This window comes from Simochromis diagramma, unplaced genomic scaffold, assembly GCF_900408965.1.
Source record: "Simochromis diagramma unplaced genomic scaffold, fSimDia1.1 OVJJ01000320.1, whole genome shotgun sequence".
NCBI lineage: Eukaryota > Metazoa > Chordata > Actinopteri > Cichliformes > Cichlidae > Simochromis > Simochromis diagramma.
The window spans coordinates 1,545,861-1,556,835 of record NW_024386773.1 but is presented as its reverse complement, the minus strand read 5'-3'; the positions used below and the strand labels follow the sequence as shown (position 1 = coordinate 1,556,835).

The 10,975-nt window shown below is 40.4% G+C and overlaps 1 protein-coding gene across 4 annotated transcripts; it reads left to right on the top strand.

Moving 5' to 3' along the window:
- Positions 1-9,020, top strand: stau1 (staufen double-stranded RNA binding protein 1). Of its 4 annotated transcripts, none has more exons than XM_040002575.1 (15): positions 1-159; positions 2,904-3,101; positions 3,361-3,482; positions 3,566-3,722; positions 3,831-3,987; positions 4,095-4,266; positions 4,379-4,474; positions 4,622-4,834; positions 4,921-5,064; positions 5,191-5,337; positions 5,432-5,507; positions 5,586-5,905; positions 6,018-6,140; positions 6,667-6,746; positions 8,214-9,020. In XM_040002575.1, the coding sequence occupies exons 2-15, from the start codon at positions 2,918-2,920 to the stop codon at positions 8,299-8,301; spliced, it is 2,079 nt and encodes a 692-aa protein (XP_039858509.1). In that variant the 5' UTR covers positions 1-159; positions 2,904-2,917; the 3' UTR covers positions 8,302-9,020. The 4 variants fall into 4 exon arrangements, with proteins under 4 accessions (XP_039858509.1, XP_039858504.1, XP_039858518.1 ...); XM_040002570.1 differs by having other exon boundaries at positions 2,822-3,101; XM_040002584.1 differs by having other exon boundaries at positions 2,818-3,101; positions 3,834-3,987.
- The last annotated feature ends 1,955 nt before the right edge of the window (positions 9,021-10,975 follow it).

Sequence of the window (10,975 nt, the reverse complement as noted above, 5' to 3'; positions counted from 1 at the left end):
TGTTTGCCCTGTCTTCCCAATGTCCACCTCCTCACTGCTCGCATTTCGATATCAAAATAACGCACTGTGATTCTCCAAACTGGCCATTAACAAAAGCAAACGACCGTAAATCAGCGTGTCATATGGAGTAACTAAAAACCGCACAGAAGGAGCGACGAGGTGAGCTTTACTTTGTGCTCAGACTTTGTCGGCGTTAGCTAGCTAGCGGTGACACCGGGTGCTCCCAGACTCGCTTTGAATTAAACACAAGAGGTTTCCTCCCCTTTTTTCTGATGCATTAATTTAATAAACAAATGTCAAGTGCTGTTGTCAGTGAGTTGTGGGCGTTGTCTTGCTGTTCTCAGCACCTGTTCAGTAACGAGTCTTGTTTTTTTGCAAAGATTGTCCTATCATGTCCACCCCTGCCTTTCGTAGCGAATATGCTAGTTAGCGAGCATGTTTTCCCCTGTAAAGCTTGTACATCCACCCGGCGGCCTGATTTTAATTAGGAATTAGCTGCCAGTAGCTTGTGCTGCTCACAGCTAGTCAAATCACTGACGAATATACAGGTCCAGAAAGCCTACCAGACAGTAATCGTGGTTGTTTGCAAGCGGCTGTATCAGCTAACCACCTAGCCTCAGTTTTTCGTGTTGTAAGTCGAGCTAATGGTAAACATTTTTTCCCAAACAAATTAGTTGTTATTATTAGTATTATTTTTGTATTTAACCATGCTTAGCATGAGATGCAGGTTACAGTCGTTGCATGTAAATGGTGGTTCTGCTCTATCACAGTTAGTGAAGGCTCCCAGGGCCCCTTTGACAGCACGGACCCTCCCAGCTGTGGTTTGAATGAGAACAAAAAGTGATTTGAGTTTTTATCAGCAGCATCCTTACTGTGAGATCAAGGCAGCGAAAATGCTGTTAATAAACATTACTGTGCTGTATTATTATAGGCACTATATGGCTACGGTGTTCCCTTGGTCACTTGGCAGATTATCACTTTTTTTGCCAAAAAGTGATTTCCAGTGATTCCATGCGTTTTTGTTTCCCATGTTTCCAGTCCTTTTTGGCCATTTAAAATACCTTTAAATAACTATTTTTATATTTCTTGCAGTTTCTGGTGTCCTCTTGGCCAGATTACTCTTAAAAAGCCATTTTTGTTTTGTCAATGAAACTTTTTAACTTGTTAAAAATGGATATATAATAGCCATAAACTGATTCTACCATGTGATAGGAATGTTGTTTGTGGCTCAAGATAACTTGATATCATTCATGAGGGATACATTTGACATATGTTTCACACAGTATAGGCCAACAAGTTATTTTTAGCAGTTTAAATACAGCCAATTGCTTTTTGGCAAAGGCTGTTAATCTGTTTTGGGCACAACACTGTTCTTATAGGCTGATTGATAAAGTTATCTCCCCAGTATAGACAAACTGGGTGACCTGTGCTGGGACCCAACACATATTACTGTTTCTGTCTTGCTTTTCTTTAAATTGGCAAATTGTCTGTAGTGCTCAAATGAACACAAAATTTGTATTTAACTACCAGAGTGATTTTTTTTTTTTTTCATGCTATGCTGTCAAATGTCTGTTACTTACAATGAAATGTATTTACACCCTTAAACCACCTTAAATGGGTTTCATATTGTTATGCAGATGATACCCGATTGTACATTTCTTTTTCTTCTCCTCACAATGTTCCAAAAATATCTATCCCTCATGACTTTAATGATGCCATAAAGCACTGTATGGCTGCTGATTACATTTTAGTTATTACAACAGAAGTTGTTGTTTGTGCTAGTGGCAGCTCAATCAAATGTCAGAAATGTAGGCGTTATATTGGACCAATTTCTTAGTTTTGATAAACACATTAAGTCTTTACCCCTTGAAAGCCTGCTAGGAGTAACCATTGAAGCTCTTCTGAACTGAGCAGTTGCTTATGGAACAAAATGACTGTGTGTGTGTGGCAGAAGTCAGTGAGGGTGGTCTCTACCTGGGCAGCTACCGAAACTATTAAGGCCCCAAGATCACATCTTTATTGATATATACAGAGATTCAAAACTTGTCATTAATGGTACAGGGAAAGTTTTCAAATGATGTCTTTATGGGGAAAGTATTAATAGTCTTGTGCGATCCTGCTTTTTTAATCTTGGCGATCACTTTCAGAGATGTGCATTATCAAATGCCTGCTTACACTGAACTCTTTCGTCCTTATATAACGTGCAGATAATTCAAGTCTTTCTGCTCGACACCTATTGCCAGTCTGAAAACTAATGGAGACTGTGCTTTCAAAGTTGCAGCTTCAAACTATGGAATGCACTACCATTACATTTGAGATCTGTGGACTGTATTGAAACATTAGTTTGAATCAATAGAAAACACATTCTTCTACATCTTGAATAAAAAGCAAAATTGTTTTGTAAATAAGCCAGGCTTTCTTCATTGCATTCCTGACTGATTGAATGTGCTAGAAAGAACATTTTGTTTTTGGCAACTGCAAAATGCAGAAAAATAAATAGTAAATTCACATAGTGCTGTTTACTTTTTTTAGTGTAGCTGATAATATTAGGTTGACTTAAGCTTAGTGTACAGCAGTGCTGATTGACTGCTGGACGGTGCTACTCTTGGTTCCCTTGTCTGTTTTTGTTGCACTTGTAATTAAATTGTTCAGGTGTTTAAGTCTTTGTTTAACAGTCCTGCAATTGACACCTTTTATCTTTGACTTCTAGGATTTCTGCTCTTGTGAAGGTTTTGATGCTGCTTTATTTTTTCAAAATGAAGATTTTCTTATATTCTAGTTATTTATTATTTGAAAACTTATGTCCTCTTTTTCCAGGTAGACCCTACATTCAGATCACCTCAATCAGCAGTCCTCCCCCACTGTAAATTTATATTCTTGACCTCATCTTACTGTTAACTTAGCTATAGCAGCGAGGATGTCTCAGCTCCAGTTTCAGTGTCCAGCTAGCCCCATGCCCGCTGCTTCTGCCCCCCTGCAGCCACAGCCTAGCTACAGCATCCCTTGTGCCTCAGGCACCCTACCGTCAGAGAGCGCCAGCCAGCCCATCAGGAGCTCCGCTCTCCCCGCAGGGTCAGCCACTCCCTACAATAGCACCACAGGTAGGTTTTCTGATTTTGTTTGGTCAAAAAGCTTACTTATCGGTGATGGCATTTAAAATAATTAGTTTGGGATTTATTGTTTAGTTTTTATGATCACATTGTGCATCTCACACCCCTTTTATTGCAATGTTTTGTTAAAAAATTTGTTAGAACCTGGAATGCTTTTGCCAGATAGTATGTGTATTAGATTGTGAGACTTTATGATGGTTCCTGTAGATAGTTATAAAGAGAATTTTGGATCTTTCTTTTCCATAAACAGTATCTAACATGGCAAACCCTAAAGAGAAGACCCCTATGTGTTTGGTGAATGAGTTAGCCCGTTTTAACAAGATTCAACCTGAATATAAGCTGCTTTGTGAGCAAGGGCCAGCTCACTCAAAGGTACGAGTTGCTCACATCATTTTATTTTTACTGTTGTCCTGTTCTGCTGCAACTTTATGCTAATGATGGAGAATCAATTTTAGATTTTCTCAGTGAGGCTCACGCTGGGAGATCAGCATTGGGAGGCAGAGGGGACCAGTATCAAGAAAGCTCAGCATTCCGCTGCTGCATCAGCCCTCGCTGAGACTACACTCCCTAAACCCACTGTGAGGACACCCCGCAGCACAGGAAAGCACCAAGGTACGCTCTTCCCACTGGTTTTATTGTATTCTCTTTTCTAATTGTTGCTAACACCTTGTAAAATAGAAGCAGTGAATTCATTTTTGGTTTTTTTTGTTTATCTCAAAGCAGATGGCATGACGCATATTACAGAGCTGAGTGCACTATGCATCAAACTTGGTAAAAAGCCTCTCTATAAACCCATCGACGCATATACAGGGATGAGACCACCAAACTTCAACTACAATGTGCGGGCTCCAGGGCCTTACCAGCGCTCTATGCAACAGTGAGTTTGCATCATTTAGAAATCTGAGCAGAAATCTTATTGTCTCTCTCTCTTTTTTTGAGGAAATGGGGGGAAATGGGTTGTATTTAACTTCAATTGTCATCCAGGTACTACTACCCATTTCCTCCTGTGGGACCAATGTTATATCATGTGGAGCTTTCTATTGGAGGCCAGCAGTTTTTTGGGAAAGGACGAACGCGGCAGTTAGCCAAACACGATGCTGCTGCCAAGGCCTTGAAAGTACTGCAGAAGGAGCCAATACTGCAACAGTTGCCAGTGGTGAGGAAAGAAGCCCACACTCGGCATCTGTGATATTTATTGCTTCTGGGGTTTTTTTTGTCGTTGTTGTTGTTTTTTGTTTTTTTTTAAAACATGTCCTCTTTTTTGACAGGTGAATGGAGAGCCCGAGGAGGAGAACCTGAACAAATCAGAAATCAGTCAAGTCTTTGAAATTGCACTTAAACGCAACTTACCTGTCAGCTTTGAGGTTTAAATGGATTTTATTTATCATTTAGGGGGGGTTTATGTCATTCACCAATTTGTACACCACTGCATGTTCCTTCTGCCCATAATCTATTGAGTTTAATAGAATAAATGCTCCCCTACATCAGGTGTTTCCACTTTTGCTTTCCAGGTTTTAAAAGAAGAGGGCCCTCCACACATGAAGACTTTTGTAGTGCGTGTTACAGTTGGCGAGTTCACAGGAGAGGGCGAGGGAAAAAGTAAAAAGATTGCAAAGAAGCTAGCAGCAGCAGCGGTGCTGGGAGAGTTGAAGAGACTGCCCCATATACCCAGTGTAGAAAAGACGCAGCCCCGCATCAAAAAGAAAACCAAATCTATCATCAAGGTAGTGCAAGTTTTATACTAGAGTTGGGATAGTGATTACACACCTAACGGCTTCCTTAAGCAATCATTAACCTGTCGTGCCAACAGCTGCAGACCAGTCCAGAATATGGACAGGGAATGAATCCCATCAGCCGCTTGGCTCAGATCCAGCAGGCCAAGAAGGAGAAGGAGCCGGAGTATAGCATGGTGACAGAGAGAGGGCTGCCACGGCGCAGGGAGTTTGTCATGCAGGTGAGTCAGCTGCAGCCGAGGCATGCTGGCAGCAGCACTTATGTAACATCTGTCTCTGCTTTCCTCTGTCTCCGCTTGTTAATTTCTCATTTCGTTCATCTCTTCCGTCTGTTTATTCTGGTCCAGGTTACTGTGTGTGGGCAGTCTGCAGAGGGAATGGGACCCAGCAAGAAGGTGGCCAAGAGGAACGCAGCAGAGAAAATGCTGGAGCTCTTGGGGTATAAAGTGCCTCAGCCTCAACCCCCAAAACCGGCACTCAAAACTGATGAAAAGGTACTGCTTAGACCTTCTCAGGAAAGTCTCATAAATAAGTTAGGTGGCCAATGTTTATATTATATTTATATAGTAAAATTGTTGTTATATTTAGACCCCAGTGAAAAAGCCAGGTGATGGGCGCAAAGTGACCTTCTACGAACCTGGTTCTGTAGAGGAGGGGACACTGGGTAAGACTTGATGGGAAAATAAAAAACTATTAACAATCATGAAGAAAATCATTAACCTTGGAGCCTGCTGTTCAAAAGGTTCCAAGGAGGAGGACTTCCGCCTGCCTTACCTGAGCCACCAGCAGCTGCCTGCAGGGATCCTGCCCATGATGCCTGAGGTGGCACAAGCAGTTGGGGCCTGCCAAGGATCCCAGGCCAAGGACTACAGTCGAAGTATACCCAACCCAGGCAAGACCACGATCACTGCCATGATTGCTAACGAGCTGCTTTATGCTGGGACATCACTGACTGCAGAGACTATACTGAAGACTAAAAATAACATGAATCAACTGCCCCACGGCCCCCTAACCAGGCCCTCGGAACAGCTCGGCTATCTGGCATCTGTGCAGGGCCTACAGGTAAACAATGGGTTTGACTTTCATGAGCTTAATTATTCAGTTTGAATTGTATAAATTGTTTTTTATGGTACAAATTAGTATAAATAATTTAAAATGTATCATCTGCTTGCAGGTGGAATACAAGGATTTTCCCAAAAACAATAAGAATGAGTTTGTGTCACTGATTAACTGCTCCTCCCAGCCACCGCTCATCAGTCATGGGATTGGGAAAGATGTAGAATCCTGTCATGATATGGTGAGTATTTATTTCAGAAACTACAGATTTAACACTCATTGACACCCTTTGTGAGTGAGCCACAATAGTGATGAGGGAAATATATTTTCAGTGATGGGGGGTATAGTCAGCTGTTGATGTATAATAATCGTTTGTTAAATATTTATTTCGTGAGAGTGGAAGAGGGAGCTTTCAAAGGAATACGGGTTTCTTTCTCAGTGTGCAAGTCCTGAGCCCTTGCTACTAACAGAAAAACACGTTTAATAATTCCTAACTTTATCCCAGCAACTTTCCATGAAGAGGATTTGGAATAAATCTTGTGTGGAGTCGTGCAAGTGTGACCAAAAGGCACACGATTGCTGTTAATGTCATGATGACACATTACAAAGGCTTTAGGCCAGCCGTTTCCAAAATAGGGGCTGTATAAGCCAGCTGCTTCATGCACTCCCATTCCTTTTTGTTGCTTCTTCCAAGACAGTAAGACTTCCAAGACTCATACTTTTCAGGTTACAGCTCAGATAACGCATACTGTTGCTTATTTTTTTAGGCTGCACTGAACATATTGAAGTTGCTCTCAGAGTTGGACCAGCAGTCAAACGAAAGGACAGGAAATGGACCAGTTTCTGGGTAAGCTATGAGAAACACTGCCTTTCAACTTGTAAAACATTTACATTTTCGTTGCCGTTACGTCTTTAAAAACCTCATTTTCTCTTGTTTGCTTGCAATAAAGACAAAGATTTGGAGCTTTGAAGCTCTTTAACTCTTTCCAGTCAGGAAAGAGTTAAATAAAACCTTCAGACAAATGCAGCTGTCCAAAATCTGATGAATCACATACAGTGATGTCAGTTTGCATAGATGTCTGTTAGATCTGAAAAGTAAAAATGAGAGTGAAAAGAGGTTTCGGTGGTGTAGTGTTATAGAGAAGGGAACTTTACCCATATCTACATATTGGACTAACAATATAACACACCTGATTCTCTGATTAAGTTGAGTTGCATTGTAGATGATGTGAGGTTGAAGTTTGAGATGGCACGAGAATACATCCTTGGGGTTCGTGTATTTAGATTGTTCAAGGAGGAAGAGTGTGTGGGATGGTTCAAAAAAAAAGAAGAAGAAAATCTGGACGTCTGATGCTTTTTTTATGCTAATAGTGACACTAAACAGTGGTTGGAGATGCAACCAAAGATTATGTGTGATGAACTTGTGACCTTGTTACCATGGAAATGGTTGGTTTGAAGCCCAGGACCAGGTTTGAGCCACTTGTTAGTCAGCTGCTGTCTTCAAAGCAATTTTGGTGTGTGAGTATGGAGTCAGTCTGCGATCAGTTTTCAGTTGAACAGGGTCAAGCTGGCAATTACGTGCAATCTGTCTGTGATAATACAATATTAACTGTGATAAATTGGTGAAAATGGAAAATGTTTGCAACTCTATCCCTTTATACATGCATAGAAATTGACATTAACTGTCTATATTCAGCCTGAACCTTATAAATTTGAAATAGAAATGCAGAAATTACTTGGATGGGGATTTAAATGCAAACTTACATAGACGCTCAGCAACTTTGCTTTTAGATCAGAGTATAACCAGAATACACCAACTGGCAAGTAGTTAAGTCCAGTCGGTGCAGACTGACTCTGATTGCAACATGTTAGCAACCTTTCTATGTTTTTAAATCAGGCTTTGGTGACAAATAACAAATAATAAATCTCTCTGAGAGTGACCACAGTCAAAATCACACCACAAATTTTTGGAGACAGGTTGCCTCCCATCAGGCAACCTGTGCCGATACCCTCTGATCGAAAGTGGTGCCGCAACTGCTAGTTGTGCAGCAAATGCAAGTCACAAAGAGGTTTCTGTCTTTTATTGTGTTACTGAGCTTATGAGGGGTGTAGAAAGAAGTAAACGCCACATCTTGTTAGATGTTAAATGATGCGGGGCTCTGTAAACACAACAGAATTGTCACATGTAAATTCTTCCATGTTATTTTTAAAAATGAAGTTAATATATTCCACTTCATTAAACACTTGTGTATGGAGACAAAAAAGAGTGTTATGTGAGAGCTCAGCTAAGTTAATATTTTTTTATTTTCCGCAGGTGTGGCAAACAAGAAATTGAAGGGGACTTGCACATCAAACAGGCTAACTCAAGCACATTGGCACAGACTCTGGATGGCACTGTTTAGATTATGAGGTTTGGTTGTAAAAGCACTAGAGAAAACTCAGACACTGTGTTCTTAGTCAGATTTAGAAGGCTACAGGAAACTTTGGACTCTGTAGACTCTAAACCATCACTGTTCATATTCACCGTTACAAAATGTTCACAGTTAAACAAGATTAATAGGAAAAATAGACTATCCTCCTTGATGTTGTTTAATTGTACACATTATTTTTCTGTTGCTTTGTAGGAAAAAAAAAAAAGTAGCTGCATCCTAGCCAATCAATTGGGAGGAGGGGTGCTTGATAAGGGGAGGAGAAAAAGGAAGAAGTGATTTACTGTGAACTCTTTATTTTGCATAGAACTTGTTTACTCTTTGTGAGAACTGCTAACTCTTGTTTTTAAGTGTTTTACGTTTTGTCCCCTGCAGAGGTAGTTCATTAAAGAATATTCTCAATATGGTTTAGATCTTTGTCTAGGGTGCAGCTGGCGAACCTCTGATTTTCCTAGAGTGCTTTATATCAACAACCACAAGTGAAGTGTTATCAACATTACCATGTAGGGCTGGGAAGAATCTGTGACTAAATGTAGCGTGTTGTAATGTGATCTTGTCGAATCTGTGTGTGGCAGGGATGTTTCCCTGTTGCACCAGTTTCCTTGAAAATCCCTTTTCCTCCCTTATGTCAAACTCTTCCTACTCTTTCTGCTCCCCATGGTAATTAAATGTGCTTACATGCACAAAACTAAGATTTGCCATTTTGTCTCTTTCTTTGTAATGTATAGAGGTGTGCTCGATTATGATTTTGCACTGATGTTGGCCAATTTAAGAGTTGTTACAGATATACTAACTCTTTAATCTCCTTCACATATGCTAAATCTTGTGAATCTCTGGGCAGATTGCATATTTTGGTGATTCATTTTTTTTGATGTTTAAAAAAATGTAAATAAAGCCCCTGCAGCAAGCACGCACGGAGTGAACATTTCATAAACTGGTATCAAGGGGGTATATATTGTCTAATATGCCCTGATTGGACAGTTTATTTAGGTAGAACATAAAATTGACTCAATATTCAACTGTTTATGATACTGTCAACAGCATCTGCAGCAAATAACTATTTCGTAGCATGTTGTTTACTGAAAAAGAGAAAATATCCAGTAAGGGGCAGTTTTCTGGGTGAAAAAGCCTTTTTGATACCAGAGGTCAGGTGAAAATGGCCAGACTTCTCGGAGCTGATAGGCCAGCGGAAGTAACTCAAATAACCACATGCAGATGATCACGTCTGAACATATTGCCTGAAAGTTGATTCTGTTCATGACAACAGAGCGTTTTCAGTCAGAGGAGCGTTTAATCACTCATCCAAATGACATCTTGAGTCCCAGCTGACTGCAGGTTTCCCAAACCTTATAAACAGTGCGTTTGCATAATGACCAAAACTAGCACCATTGCATAACAATGAGCCATGGGCTTAGTTTCATGATTGTTAATATGCAAATCAAGAAACTAAGCTTGTGCAAATAAGTTCTCGGCAACCTGTACGCTGCTGAGACTGAAGAAGTCACTTGGATGACTGATGAAACATTTGCTCCATTGAAAACGCTGGATCGCTCTGCATGCGTCAAAGACACCTCTGAATACACAGCACATGGAGCACTGAAGCAGATGGGCTACGACAACAGAAGACTAAGACACTATGAGCGGGAAACTGAGGTTACAATAAACATGGGCTCACAAATATTGGACAATAGAAAATTGGAAAAACATTGCAGGTCTGATGAGCCTCGATTTCTGCTGCAGTATTCACATGGTGGGGTGAGAATTTGAAGTAAACGACATGAACGCGTAGATCAACCCTGTCATGTGTTAACAGTTCAGTATGTTGCTGTTGTAAAGCTGTGGGGAATTCTTCTTGGCACACTTTGGGCCCTTGAGCATTGTTTAACCTTTGGGATTCGGTGGATCTGGAGATTGGCATCATGGACGTGCAGCTGACAAATCTGCACCAACTGTGTGATGCAAACATGCCAATATGGACCAAAATCTATGAGGAATGTTTCCAGCACCTTGTTGAATTTAATTTGTGCCATAAAAAGTGAGGGTGGCTCTTAAGACATAAACAGGGTACCAACACAGTACTAACAGCATGTCACTCAGGTAGTGGCTTTGAAAACCTATTCTGTAATTAAAGTTTCGCCCCCTCTTTCATAACCATATTCAAGGTAGCTTGCTAACATTGCTAACTAAAATTGCTTTTATTGCACCTTTAATGTCCCATTCAGTGGTTGAAGGTATCATTACAGTAAATCTATATCTGAATAAATATTGATTCTGCTAATTGAATTCAGGGTTAGTTTTACAGTATTTACTTTAACAGTCCTATTAATTGTTTGTTGCGTTATAACCAAATATTTGCTTCATAAAAACAAATGTGTATGATCTGAATCTTCTCATCCAAGACTTTTCAGTTGTTCTTCCTTGAGTGCACAAACAAGAGCTCATTCTGGGAATTATGACCGGAGACATTTACAACACCACATTGTGCTGCAGGAAATGTTTCATCGTTAGTCATACTCGTTCACTTGCATAAAATTAGAGAATGTTTGTCCAGTGACTGTGATTAGTATTGCTAATCTCACAAGACAGAAGTGTCACTTCTGTCTTGTGAGATTAGCAATACTTTTTAGCCTTCTTCTGCTACGTAAAC